A 14,988-nucleotide genomic window follows, 5' to 3' on the forward strand; every position below is an offset into this window, starting at 1 on the left:
GAAAGTCCGATACTGTAAAGAACAATATTGTTTAGGAACCTGGAATGTCAGATCAATGAATCAAGGTAAGTTGGAGGTGGTCAAACATGAGGTGGCAAGATTGAACATCAACATCTTGGGAATCAGCGAACTAAAATGGGCAAGCATGGGCGAATTTAATTGACCATTATATCTACTACTGTGGGCAAGAATCCCTTAGAAGAAATGGAGTAGCACTCATAGTCAACAAAAGGATGGGAAAAGCAGTACTGGGGTACAATCTTAAAAACGATAGAATTATCTCAGTACGAATCCAAGGCAAACCATTCAACATCACAGTAATTCAAGTCTATGCCCCAACCACTGAGGCCGAAGAAGCTGAGGTTGATCGGTTCTGTGAAGACCTACAACACCTTCTAGAACTAACACCAAAAAAAGATGTCCTCTTCATCACAGGGGATTAGAATGCTAAAGTAGGAAGTCAAGAAATCACCGGGATAACAGGCAAGCATGGCCTTGGTGCACAAAATGAAGCAGGACAAAGGCTAATAGAGTTTTGCCAAGAGAACACGCTAATCATAGCAAACACTCTTTTCCAACAGCACAAGAGACGACTCTACACATGGACATCACCAGATGGTCAATATCGAAATCAGATTGATTATGTCCTTTGCAGCCAAAGATGGAGAAGTTCTATACAGTCAGTAAAAACAAGACCTGAAGCTGACTGTGACTCAGATCATGAGGTTCTTATCGCAAAATTTCGGCTTAAATTGAAGAACGTAGGGAAAACCACTAAACCATTCAGGTATGACCTAAATCATATCCCTTATGAATATACAGTGGAGGTGATGAATAGATTTAAGGGATTAGACCTGATAGAAAGAGTGCCTGAAGAACTATGGATGTCCGTAACATTGTTCAGGAGGCAGCAGCTCAATCCATCCCAAAGAAAGAGAAATGCAAGAAAGCAAAGTGGCTGTCTGATGAGGCTTTACAAGTATCTGAGGAAAGAAGGGAAGCGAAAAGCAAGGAAGAAAGGGGAAGATATACCCACCTGAATGCAGATTTCCAGAGAACAGCAAGGAGAGACAAGAAGGCCTTCTTAAATGAACAATGCAAAGAAATCAAGGAAAACAACAGAATGGGAAAGACTAGAGATTTCTTCAAGAAAATCGGAGATCTCAAGGGAATGTTTTGTGCAAAGACGGACATGATAAAGGACAAAGAAGTAGGGATGTCAGAGAATTCCGCGACGGATCTCGGTAAGGCCGAATGCTAGTGCATTCAGCCCCCCGAAATCCGTCACAGAACGAAGACCCCCCAACCCACTAAAGGCACACGGGACGAAGTCCCCGCTGCTCCCAATCCATAAAAGGCACGCGAAACGGAGCACTAACTGCTCCCATCTGCTAGGGATGTACGAAACGCACTTACCTCTCGCGGATTATGTTGATGGTGGGGGGGGAGGCGCTCCGTCCCTCCCCCCGGAATCCTGGATGGGGGGGAGGCTATCCCCCCTCCCCCCCTGGAATCCTGGCCAGCCGGGTGTGCTCCGCAGGGATTCAGGGATTCTCCGGACATCTGGCCGCTGGCTAGCAGGGATGCAAATGGCGGCGGCCATAGCCGCCGTTTGGGTCCCTGCAGTCAGCCATGATAGGCTATGTAAATGTTTACATAGCCTATCACAGCTGACTTAAAAAAAACCCAACAACAACGCGCGTACGCAAATGTTTACGTAGCCTATCACAACTTTTTTTTTTTTTTAAACTGGAAGTGGTGGCGGCGGCAGCCGGTCAGAAGACCGGCCACCGCCGCCACCTAACTGCCACCGGAGCCGCCGCCGCCAGGAAGGTCCGCCCCAGGAAAGTCTTGTCCCGGGGGGGTGGCAGACCGTTCCGCCACCGATTTCGCCAGGCTGGCATTCGGCCTCCCCGTGATCCGTGGCAGAATTCTCTGACATCCCTACCGTCTGCGCTGCTTTGCGAATGGTGGCCGTCCTGTGGCCGCCATTCGCTTCTTCCTCTTCATAGCCGTGATAGGCTACGTAAATACTTACGTAGCCTATCACGGCTAACTCAGGGATGCCATTTGCATCCCTGCGGAGGCCGTGATAGGCTATGTAAGTATTTACGTAGCCTATCATGGTGTGTGGGGGGGAAATTCCAGCGTCCGCAAATGGCGGCAGCTACCGCCATTTCCGTATGCTAGGTTTTTTTCCCCCTGCCATGATAGGCTACGTAAGTATTTACGTAGCCCATCACGGCAGGGGGAAAAAACCCAGCGTACGCAAATGGCGGCAGCTACTGTCATTTGTGCACGCTGGGGTTTTTCCTCCTGCTGTGATAGGCTACGTAAATATTTACATAGCCTATCATGGCTCAATACAGTGACAGCCGACATTTGCGTCCCTGCAGGGCTGCCCAGTGAACGGAAGTCTGGCTGCCTCCTGAGAAACCTGTATGAGGGTCAAGAAGCAACAGTAGGGAAGTACGAAAATCACTTACCTTTCGGGGATTATGCTGATGGTGTGGGGGGAGGCGTTCCGTCCCTTTCCCCCCAGAATCCTGGCCAGCCTGCTGTGCTCCACAGCAATTCTGCAGAGCCGCCGGCCGGCTCCGCCAGCAGCCGGACATCCGGCCGCTGGCTAGCAGGGACGCAAATGGTGGCGGCCATAGCCACCGCCGTTTGCGTCCCTGCACTCAGCCGTGATAGGCTACGTAAATGTTTACATAGCCTATCACGGCTGATTTAAAAACAAAACAAAACACGCGTACGCAAATGGCGCGCCCATGGGCGCTGCCATTTGTGTTCCTTATTTTGGCACGTCTTAGTCTACGTAAACATTTACGTAGACTAAGACGTGCCAAAATAAGGAACGCAAATGGTGGCGCCCATGGGCGCCGCCATTTGCATATGCGCGTTTGTTTGTGTGTGTTTTTAATCAGCCGTGATAGGCTACATAAACATTTACGTAGCCTATCACGGTGTTTTTTAAAAATCTAGCCGTGATAGGCTACGCAAATCTTTACGTAGCCTATCACTTTGTTAGTTAGTTTGTTTGTTTTTAACTGGAAATGGCGGCGGCGGCAGCCGGTCGGAAGATTGGCCGCTGCAGCCGCCGCCGCCAAACCGCCGCCAAAGCTGCTGCCGCCAGGAAGATCCGCCCAAGGTAAGTCCCATCCCGGGGGGGGGCAGGGGGACAGACCGTTCCGCCACCGATTTAGGGGGGCCGAATGTGCTGGCATTCGGCCTCCCCAAGATCCGTGGTGGAATTCTCTGACATCCCTAGCAATTACACGTTCAAAACAGCACCAGAGTTTCACTGGCAATGAGTTAACTCCTTTCTTCACCTCTGGTATACAGAGTGTTTCTTACAAAGGGAATATGCATTTATTATTAATCTAAAATGGGTGCTAAATAGTACTGAAAATGATTTTGTTTACATTTTCTTGTAAAGGTGCCAGCTGTAATTAATTGAAGCGGATAGGAGCCCTTTCAGGACATATTTCACGTAATGCACAATTAAACCATTGCGAATATATTTGTTTTTTTAGAGAAGTGAAATATTTAAGTGAAAACCTTGTGATTGTTGTCATTTGTATTCTGCAACATGGAATTAATATTGATGGAGGTACAATATTGTTTGGGGTACAATTTGTTAAATAATTGCTTTGAAATATCTCCTTGTAAGAAATATAAATAAGAATAATTCCAAAAACTATAGTCAGTAGTAGGGATGTACGAATCCTACTCACCCGTTCGTTCCAGGGCATCGGCGGTGGGAGGGAAGCGCTCCATCCCTCCCCCTGGAATCCTCCCTGGACTGACTCCACTCCGCGGTGGCTCCATGGAGCCACTGGCTGGGCTGCTGCAGCCGCAAATGGCGGCCGTTGTAGCGGCCGCCATTTGTGTGCTTGCAGTCACCTGTGATAGGCTACGTAAGTATTTACATAGCCTATCATGGCAAAGAGCAGGGGCGTAAATGGTGTAGCGGCCGCCATTTGCATCCCTGCTTTTTGCCGTGATAGGCTACATAAATACTTACGTAGCCTATCACGGCTGACTGCAAGTATGCAAATGGCGGCCGCAGCAGCCTGGCCGGCCGCAGCAGCCTGACAACCAGCAGGGGGACTGCCACCGCATCCGCCACCAGGTAAACTCCATCCTGGGGGGTTCCGCAGGGTGTCGGGGGGAGGGAGGTTGTTCCGCCACGGATTCCGGGGGGCGGATTCTTTAGACTGGAGTCCGTGGTGGAATTCTCTGACATCCCTAGTCAGTAGGGATGGGTGGATTCCCTACCTGTCGTTCTGGGTTGGAATCCACCCACGGGGGGAAGCGATCCGTCCCTCCCCCCGGAATCTGTCCAGGCTGGCTCCATGTCGATCCTGAGGAGCCAGCTGCCAGCTCCGCATCGCTGGCGAATTTCAATACGGCCAGCAGCCATTGCCGTGCCATATTGCTGTGCTAAGTAAGTCTCCGGATCCAAATGGCATGGTGGGTGCCATTTGCGGCCGTAAAGCTGGTAGATTAGCCTAAATGCAGCCATTTACGGCTGCATTTATGTTAATCTAACAGGTTTACGGCCGCAAATGGCATCCACTACTCCATTTGCGTCCCTGTTTTTTGATGTGATAGGCTATGGAGTAGTGGACGCCATTTGCAGCTGTAAAGCTGGTAGATTAACCTAAATGCAGCTGTAAATGGCTGCATTTAGGCTAATCTATTAGCTTTACAGCCGCAAATGGCGCCCACCACACCATTTGCATCCGGAGACTTACTTAGCACAGCGATAAAGCATGGCAATGGCTGCCAGCCATATCGACATTTGCGAGCGATGCGGAGCTGGTGGCTGGCTCTGCAGGATCGACACAGAGACGGATCCGACACAGATGGATTCTGGGGGGAGGTGAAGGTGAGTGCTCCGTTCCGCCACAGGCCCCAACGGGATCGGATTCTTGGAATCTGGCCTCATTCGGGTCCGTGGCAGAATTCTCCCCCATCCCTAATACTCAGGCAATACCTTTATTAGGGCCAACCAAAATGTCACAAAAAAGGAAGCAAGCTTTTGAGTTCTTGAGAATGCTTCACCAAGCTGAATGTTAACCAAAGCAGGGGGTAGGGAGAGAGAAAACATGCTGGCTTGATGTTGTAGCTACAAAGTCTGCATTTAGTGATAGTCTTAAGATGGAGTGCAGGAGAACAATGCAGACTTAATTGTATTCGGCTCAGCTGAGTGCTATGCAGGTTTCACGTTAGACCTAGGATTGCCGAAGCAAACAAACAGACAATGGCTGCTCTCCCAGTTTTAAAAATAGACTTTTTGAAAATATAAAATATAAGATTAGAATAAGTTATTTTAGAATATACCAAAACTTTGTAACCTTTGCTTATTGTATATGTATGTGTGTGTGTGTGTGTGTGTGTGTGTGTGTATATATATATATATATATATATATATATATTTAAACTTTCTGTTTACTCAGTGATTAGGCTGAAATCCTACTTTGTACATGTATTTGCCAGGCTGGTGGTATTTATGATGGTATCATACTTAAAGCAATGCACCACTGAAAAGCATGCCCCTGTAGCTGCTTGCCCATATGCAGAGGGAAGAGTTTTCCAAACAAGTCTCTTTGTTACTGAGAGCAGGTTCAGGTGTGATAGTATTGTGGAGGGGGAAGGAAGCACAAATGCTTTCATCTTCCTGTTCTTCCATGATTCTTGTCTCACCTCCTGCATTCAGGAGATGCACAGACTGTTCCCACTTACTTTTGCACATCCCCAGTGAGGGATATGAACAGTGTCCTTGCATTTCCTGTTGCTTTGCAGTGCTGTCTTGTCTAAAACCATTAGTAGGTGGCCCAGTCTGCAAGTCAAGTCTGTTTTTATCACGGGTATCAACGGGATAACTAGTCAATACTTAGTGGCTGAGAATTACTCAGCATGACAGCAGATTAAAATCAATCCCAGCCAGTGCCAAATGAAAAGAAGACAGCAACAGAGCTGGGGATGTAAATAAAGGAACAGAGCACAGGAGGTACTACAGGGGTGGCAGGCATGGCAAGCGCCTCCTCCCCCAGAATCCTGAACCCCTGTGGATACTTGAAAGAAAGGCACTTTTCACAGGCTTGTCTCCCAGAAACACGTAGTAGGGTGGCCTGCTGTCCTCTTTTAAGCTGGACAGTCCTCTTTCTAACTCCTGTCCTCTTTCTAACTTCCTTTCTTTGCCTGGTAAAATCCATGACTCCAGATGCTGTGCATGGCCATGAAGCTGTTTTGCTTTTGCTCCCTTGTTTTCTCCTGCAGGCAGTCAAGAAGCTGGCTTACTTATTGGCTACAACAGAGGCAGCTACACACCATCAGGGTTGCCAGGAGGAGGGATGGAAGAGGATGAGCGGGCACAGCATGCCTCTCTCAGCAGACAGCAAAGCAGAAAGAAAGGGGTGTTGTTGCACCCCTTGCACTTGCTCCTGCAGCCAAATTAGCTGCTTTCTTTCTCTCTGGCACAGCCCTTTGACTAAGCAGGTGGTGCACTTTCTTTTCTTTACCAGCAGAGCTCTTGGCTGGGGACGGGGAGAGGATTTGTAACTGTCTGGCCACTGTTGGGAAAGACTGCTGCAGTGCAAGCCTTAGTGTGTTTACTCAGAAATAAACCCCACTGAGAGCTTGTCTTTATGAGGCATTTGTTATGTGCTCATCATTCTCTACTCATGGTTGTTTATGGGCCCTTTAGACAATGTCGTGACCCCCCCAGTTTGTAAACTGCACTTTTGGCAAGTTTTCTTAGAGCAGGGAAAATGGGGTATTATTTCTGATGGAGAAAGAAAGAAAGGGCTGTGCCCCTTCCTTCCCGACCATCTGCTCCCATCGGTAGTACATGCCCTGGTCTCCTCTCGTTTAGACTACTGTAATGCGCTCTACGTGGGGTTACCCTTGAAGACGGTTCGGAAACTGCAGCTGGTACAGAACGCGGCGGCTCGCCTGATTAAAGGCAGCCGCCGGCGAGATCACATCACTCCAGTGCTGAAGGAGTTGCACTGGTTACCAGTTGTTTTCCGGGCCAAATTCAAGGTGTTGGTTTTGACCTTTAAAACCCTATATGGTTCCGGCCCAGCCTATCTTAAGGAGCGCCTCCAGCAGCACCAGACAGGCCGCTTAACAAGATCAGCCTCGGATGGCCTTCTCTCTGTCCCATCAGCCAGGACAGCTAGACTGGTGGGGACGAGGGAGAGGGCCTTTTCTGTGGTGGCCCCCACTCTGTGGAACTCCCTCCCTAGGGAACTCCGTCATGCCCCCTCTTTAATGAGCTTCCATCGTGCATTAAAAATGTTGTTGTTCAGGCAGGCATTTGGGGTGTGTTAGGGTATTTTAGAAAATGTTTTTATTGTAGAATTTTATTGTTTTAAACTGTTTTTATTCTATGTTGTACATCGCCCAGAGTGGCTGGGTGACCAGCCAGATGGGCGATTAATAAATTTAATAATAAATAAATAAATAAAAATTTCCTCGTGTGCCTTTGCACTGTTCTGCTATACCACAGTGCCATCTAGAGGTTAGGAAGCAGAAAAACAGGGAAGGTAATGCTCCTCATGTAGTGCTCAGATCTCAGTTCTGTGATGAAACCAAAAGTAGATGCAGCAGATTAACAGCCTTGTGTAGAAAAGCCCTGAGTTCAATGGGGCGTATTTCAAGGTAAGTGCATATAGCACTGCAGCTTCATTTCCCTATATTTTACTTTACAGTGCAATCATACTCAGAAAAAAGTCCCACTGGGTTTGATGGCGCTTTCTCCCAGATAATGGTATAGGATTGCAGTCTTAAGCCGCAAACTTGTACATATTTAGACAGAAAAAAGTCCTACAACTCATTGCCTAGCCAGCATCTACAGATGCATAGGATTTCACCTTTATTTGGGGAGATGTAACATCTATTGCTTATCTATATATTTAGATAAATCTCAGGATATCTGACTCTTCTATAAGCATCAACATTTATCAAGATGACCAATACATGAAAGGCCTCAACAAAACACTCTTAGGCCGGGACTCCCAAGCACTGAGGGAGCCTTTGCTAGTTTTGCTCTTATATTTGCTAGATAAGCATTTCCTACAATTCTCTTAAAGGAACAATACACCTCAGTAGCAGTCCAAAGAGCTTTAGCAGGGAATCCATTGCAACATTTTCTTGCAGATTTGTCCATCCAATAAAATAATAATTGAAAAGCACCCCACAATAGTTGGGAAGGGGGAAGCAAATGTGAATACCCCAGTGAGGGCAGTTACCTCAACAATTAGAAACCTCTAAAAGGAGCAAATAGCCAGGCTCTCCAAAGTCCCCACTCTGAGAATGGGGAAAGGAGGGAAATGCATGCAGCTTGGATAGAGGAGACGGCAGTGTGGATGCTTGCAAAATGACATTTGTGGGATAATGGAGAAGTATTCTCTCTGTCTTCACAAGTGGGAGAAAGGTGGGAGTGCAAGGGAGGTATTCAGCACTAAAGTGTGGCAGACAAGAAGGAAGATGTTTTCTGCATGCAAGTTCTTTCTTTCACCAGTCCTGAAACCCCCCTGCCCTCTTTTACATCTGGCCACAATACTGAGTGCTCTGACCATGCACAAAGACTATTACACACATAACCACAGCCTGCCCTTAATCAGATGAGGATGGCTTCTGAATCAGACGGTGTAATTTCTAAGTGGGTCTTAGCCCTTACACTGCCCTCTTCAGAAATGGACCACTAACAGTACAATCTCACACCACACACACATATCCCATTGAGTTTAATGTGGCTTATTCCCAGGTAAATGGGTATAGTCCTAAGCATATTTATGAGATCTTCTTTAGCCAAAGAAGTTCTAGAAATTTAATGTAGAATTTCCAGATCATGGGTTGGAGACCTCTCCTATTTGGAACTTATTTAGAGGTGATCTGGGAGGTAATTATAAATAGGGTAATTAACTGAAAGGGAATCGTAGAAAATTAATTTGGGTAAATTGAAGGGAAACTGATTTGGGTGATCTGGGGGTAGGGTAAAATTGAATAATTTGTCTTCTTAAGAATTTATTTGGGGTGATTTGGAAGGGAAATTAATTGTCTTGCCTTTTGTAAACTTTTAATTCTAGTAATTATTTCTATATTTGCATATATACATGTAAATTAGCATATGGAAATTTGATGAAAAATTTGACTTATTTTTGGTGGTACATACTCTCTTTTTTAGTGATGTGTGGCCACCCTAACTTTGCCCCTTCTGTGCAATCCCACCCCCCAATATTTTTTTCTGATGCCACCTCTGGACAAGGGAGGCTGAGAAAAAAGCCACTGGTTGTGATGCAGTGGTTCAGATGTACACACTGAGATTTGTGTGTCTGTGGCTTTTCCTTACATGCAGGATAACACTGCACCACAGGAAATACCTGGGCATATGTGGGTTTCCTTCTCTATAAAAATAAAATGGGAGGCACCTGTACATGTAGAGCTTTGGAGGGCACATGCTGTAGTCAGGATCCTGTCATTGAGTCAGCTACCAGATTAATGTAAACACTCCTTGAATTCACTGTGATCAATGCTCAGTAATGTGCTATTTTCTAGTGCAATCTGACAAAAGTATGCAATATTACACTGCTTATCTTATTAGCAAGTGAGCACCTTGCTAAGACAGAACTGTGTCTCCTGCTGTCACTTCACAGCCTGGTACTTTAAAATGTATTCCCGTGAAAGACAATTAGTTGAAGTCAATTAGAGCAACATGAAAAACTGTCAGAGGAGCTCCGCCATATGTAGTAAAGGCAAAGGAACTATTGAAATGTACATCTTTATGAAGCAGATCTCAGCATTGCTTCCTCTATTGTATACAGTTTTTCTATTCTTTTTATTGTTCTGTTCATGCCTTTTTTCATGTGGTTGCATTCAAGGTCGGGCAAATTTGTCTATGGCATTTGACTAATAAATATACTTTCCCCCCAGAAATATTATTTTCCTTTGTAACTTCTAGAGGCATAAAGCATTGGTATATTCAGCTTCACAATGTCCAAAGGCCACTAGGTTGCAGCCAATAATGTGACTATTTAAATTACCTGCTTTAGGATTAGTGGAAGTGCAATATAAAGTTATGCTTAAGTACCTTAAAACTGTTAAAATTAAAACTGAGATAATTAATCAACTAAGTTCCTTTAGTTGGGTTGTAGTAGTAGTAGTAGTAAAAGTAGTAGCAGTATTTAGAACATAATGAACATTGCTCTGTATTAGATAATGCTGACTACAAAAGTGAAATTAAGGGGAAGTACCCTGCCAGTTACCCGCTAGCTAAAATAATCATCAGTCTGATACTGTCCTCCAAGTTCCCACTGAACTCTCATAAGCCATGTAGGGAGTCCCATGTGAAATCACATGTTATAATAAAGGAACCATCCTTCTAACAAATAAGACAGCCAGTGCACTAATCCAACAAATTCACATGCGTAGACCACCGCTCTCTGGAATCAAGCTGAAAATCTTTTTGGAAGACAAGGCAGGGACTGAATTTGCATGACCACCACAGCCCATCATGGCTTATTTATCTATTTATTGCAGTGTGTGCCAGCAGCCATTTTTAACATTCAACCCCCAACGAAGGATTGCCATGGTTTGTCATGTTATCTGAGCCTGGGTGACAGGAGTTGTTTGAGGGTTAAACAACCTCAAAAACCCCATGGCCTAATGTAGGGTTATTCTAGGGTTATTTAACCCTAAAATAACTCCTGCCACCTGAGTTCAGACGACACAACAAACCATAACAATCCCCTGCCAGGGGATGAATATTCAAAACGGCAGCCAGCACAGTGGGCTGCAGCAATCATGCAAACCAGCCCCCAGGGACTGAATCGAGTCTCCTCTCCCTCTCACGCATGTGCATTCCTGGCTGCTGGATCAGGAAAAGAAGTAATACTCACCAAATCAATTTATGTGGATGATTCTGCATCCCACTAGAATTACATACACAGAAGCCTGCTAGGCATTCATAACGTTCTGACAGAACATACAAGTCTCTCCTTAAACTTTAGACTTTTTAGGCACCTTCCCACTTGTGCCTCTCAGGAACCTTTGTTTCTGTTCATTTATTGCAAAAAAAAATTATAGAAGTCATTCTGGTTTCATAAAGAAGATTAAACTATAATGCACAGTTGTAAGACTTTCTATTAAGATCATTCAGGCAGAAGAATGTCTAAGTGGCAATTATAGCAGCCCTTATCATCAATTTGCTGGAATATACAGATTTTTGAGAAGCAAGAACATCTTTCCAAGTTACAGGAGTAGTGCTTCCAGCTGGTTTGTTAGGGGGATAGTATTTCTATACTTAATAAGGATGGTTATTGTAATACTGTTCATTAGCTAGTCTTTCAACCTAGTATTTGTAGTCTGCTTTCTTCATATATATTAGAGCTGTAGTTTGCATAATATTTCCTGTGAAATAATAAAGCTAAATGTGGGAAGATGCAATAATCTACAATGGCTAACTGGGCTGCTGTACTCCTGCTGATTGTGTTGCACCAGCTGGAGTGACCGATGGTACAATGGGGATTTAGCAACCCCAGAAACAAGCAAGCTGTCTTCCGCAAACTCCACTGACCTGCCCTGTTCTGGAAATAGGTGTTTCCACTCATTTCCACTTGCTTTTAGAACTACTAAATCACCATTGCATGAGCGATTGGTCCCACAGTGCACGGGCACAACAGGATACCGTCCCATTATAATTTATTTATTTCATTTATATCCCACCTTTCTTCCATTGGGGAACTCAAGGTGGCTACATGTGGTTCCCAGGTGGTCTTCTCTCCAAGCACTGCCCAGACCCAGACCTGATTAGCTTCAGCAAGGTGGCTGCCTCATGTGCCTTCAGACTATGCCCTGGAACCATCTATGCCCCATGGATGGATGGAACGAGCCAAAGGGAGGAAGTGGACTGCCATTCCTTCCATTGCCTTCTCCTTTGTTCCACATGCAGTTAATGGAACAAAGAGGTTGCAACTGCTGCTACAATGGGGCCACCTAACATTAACCTAGGGATAGAACAGCTTTGCTTCAATACCTACACTCCACTGCATCCATGAAGTTGGCCTGCAGAAATGTCCTTGCTGATGTATTAGGCTACTAGGGGAATCAGCTCCTCCTAGCCCATGACAGGCCCATTTTCCCCTCAACTACCATCCTATTTAACATGAAAGGCAATGGGAACAACTGGTGCCACAAATGCTAGCCCAGGTCTTTACTGCCTCACCAAGACAAATGCAGCCCACGAGCCATGTATTGTGGCCTGCGGATTTTCATTTATGGCTTTATTTATTGCCTCCAATAATACCATGTAATCTGTTTTGTTCCTTTGGAAGATGATGTGATAAAATAATTAATTACTAGCAGTGATTTTCTTTCATTTTATCTTTTTATGGTTGTCTTTTATGACACTGAAGTAGGAATGCTTTCAAAAACTACCTTAATTGGATGATTTTTTTTTTTGGCCTTCTTTAAAAAATGTAGCACAAAGGTAAGGATGTTGAAAAGAATATGACAAAGTCGAACGCATTGACACTTACTTTGCTTTTGCTTCAGCATCCTCATACGCTTTATTGGAAACATCATCCAGGCCCCCAATCAAATGTTTGAAAGAGCTGTAAAAAAAAGGCATATTTTAAAGAAAACATCTGTAGTATAATTAAAGCACTTCAAACATTACCAATTCTGTAGATCCTGTCAAGGAACTTCCAAAACACTATGAAGAAGGTAACACAAAACAAAAATTGAATTAAGGAGCTACCCTCTGCATGTTTTAGAAAGAAAAAAAAGTCCCACAACTCTCAGCATTCACCAGCCAGCATGGTGAATGCTGGGAGTTTTAGGACTTTTTTTTCTGTCTAAATATGCATAGGATTGTGCCCTAAAAATTCCTCCCTGAGGCTGTTGAAGAAACCTGTAATTGAATAAACCTTTATTGGTCAAGAGTGAGCAGCTTTAAATCATTATACTCTGTACATAATATACATTTATTTTAGGTATTTCTATAACCACTTTTAAGGTTAACCTCACAAAGCATTTTACTTAAAAGGGCTGGCTGGGGAATGCTGGGAGTTGTGGGACATTTTTCTGTCTCAGTATGCATAGATTACACCCTAAATCAACAATGCCATGGATCCGGCATCTGCCTCTGATGGACAGAAGGGCTTTTTATGTCTTTAGAAGGTTTGTGATCACAGGGAATATTTGTGCTGGAAAATAGAGAAGAAGGGAATCTTCGCTGATTCCCCCTCTCCCTGCAGTCCCCTATGCCCCTCTCAAAGCTGCTCTGGAAGGTTGGATGGTCCTCTGAAACAGCCTGGTAGGTGGCCCTGGGGTCTGCAGTGGGAGGGGGAAATCGGTAAATTCCCCCCCCTGTTGTACGCCCCCCTCCCCCCCTGCTGGAGCATCCTAAGGGGAACTTCCCTCAGGGAGTGCTCCTCCTGGCAGAGAGAAACCCTGGATCCAGCCCATTAACTTCACTATATGCAATTAAAAATGAGTGGATGATGGAAATGATTAAAGAGGCAAAAAATGAGGTCCCACTAATCAACCTAATTTTAGGAACAGCTTTTAAGACTGGAGTACGTTGAGTGAGATATCTCAATAGACGTTTATTAACCAACCAAGGCTTGAATCTGGCTACTGGTTCTTTTTCTTCAACAGCAGTGGTTTTCAAACTTTCAGGGGAACCCTTTTTTCCAATCAGCAATTTAGTGAGAGGTTTCATTATCTATAACAATAAATAATATGACATGTGAAACAAAAGAATTATAAAGTGAGAACAGACCACTGTGGGTGGTACAAAACTATAAAGAAAAAAAAGGAACTTCTAATAATCAGAATGTGCTGTTACAGCTTTGGGCCTCTGAAGAATTGTTGAAAAATCTAGTCTTGTTTTCCACTGAAGTTTCTGTTTTGCATTGCAGATTGCCTTGCCGACTGAGAACCCCTGCACATATAGAACACCAGACGTTTCTGAGGTCTCTTCTAGGTGGCATGTTCACCTGATAAGGCATGCTGGCCAGGCCTCTTGAGACTTGCTGTAGCTCTTAGTGAACTGAGTGTGTGCCCTAGAACACACCCATCGGACTTCTGCATCTCTGACCTACAAGGTAAGAGAAGCAGTGCTGCACAAGAAGTCTTTTAGGAAGCTTGTCTACTATTACTGATCTTCTAGTTGAAGGCCCCTGGTAAGCTTATAAAGTATACCATTTCCTAGTCCAAAAACTATTTCTCTTCAGAACTGAAAACACTATTGGAGGAAGCACTATAAACACATAACTGATCCAACAATAAAAACCTACACCAAATGTCATAGTTTCCCCCAGGACAATCCAGAAAAAATGTAATTTTGAGTGCAAAGTATTTTCTTGTCGAAATCATTTGGCCCTTCATAGAATTTCAGTACCCAGAGTTTATGAAAGGCAGGTTCATAATGCAGACATGGCCTCAACAACCCTGACATCAGTTCCTGGGCTGGTATTATACTAGTTAACTGGTGCTTGGGAAGAGCAACTGAAAGAAAAGTCATCTACTGTGGATCTTGCTCCCTGTAACTTTCTGTTATTTCTTAATTCTCTTACTCTAGTCAAAGTCTTAATATTCCAAGAAGTCTTAACTTGATAAAAAGTGGTAGTGTGCTGTATGCCCTTCTCCCTCTCCATGACGAAAAGAAAACTAGGCTGTATTTTACTTTACAAGGTAGTATCTCCCTTACCAACCTGCCCGTGCCCCTTGAAAATAATGTTGATTCGTTTTCAATCGTGGATATGGAGATGCCACACTCAGATGAACACTATAGCTCAGTTCATACATTACTGTGAGAAATGAAGAGAGGGGAGAATGAGGATGAGTCTGATGATCATGCTGTGCTGATAGCTCTCCTGAATGTAATGACTGAGTAGGTCTATCTGTCTTTACTTCCTCTCCCAGGACTAAACTAGACATGTCACTTGAAGTGCCTAGGAGAGCTTGCCT

General features: G+C 44.6%; 1 protein-coding gene across 1 annotated transcript in view; it reads right to left on the reverse strand.

Moving 5' to 3' along the window:
- PRKG1 (protein kinase cGMP-dependent 1) overlaps nucleotides 1-14,988 on the reverse strand; it is a 988,282-nt gene that overhangs the window by 119,537 nt on the left and 853,757 nt on the right. Inside the window, exon 9 of the mRNA XM_084845722.1 lies at nucleotides 12,552-12,626. Within this exon, the coding sequence (XP_084701848.1) occupies nucleotides 12,552-12,626 (75 nt within the window). The remainder of the gene's footprint in view (nucleotides 1-12,551; nucleotides 12,627-14,988) is intronic.

Source organism: Heloderma suspectum, chromosome 3 (assembly GCF_057233095.1).
Source record: "Heloderma suspectum isolate Gila_16-S chromosome 3, 16-S_ref, whole genome shotgun sequence".
In the NCBI taxonomy this organism is placed as follows: Eukaryota; Metazoa; Chordata; class Lepidosauria; order Squamata; family Helodermatidae; genus Heloderma; species Heloderma suspectum.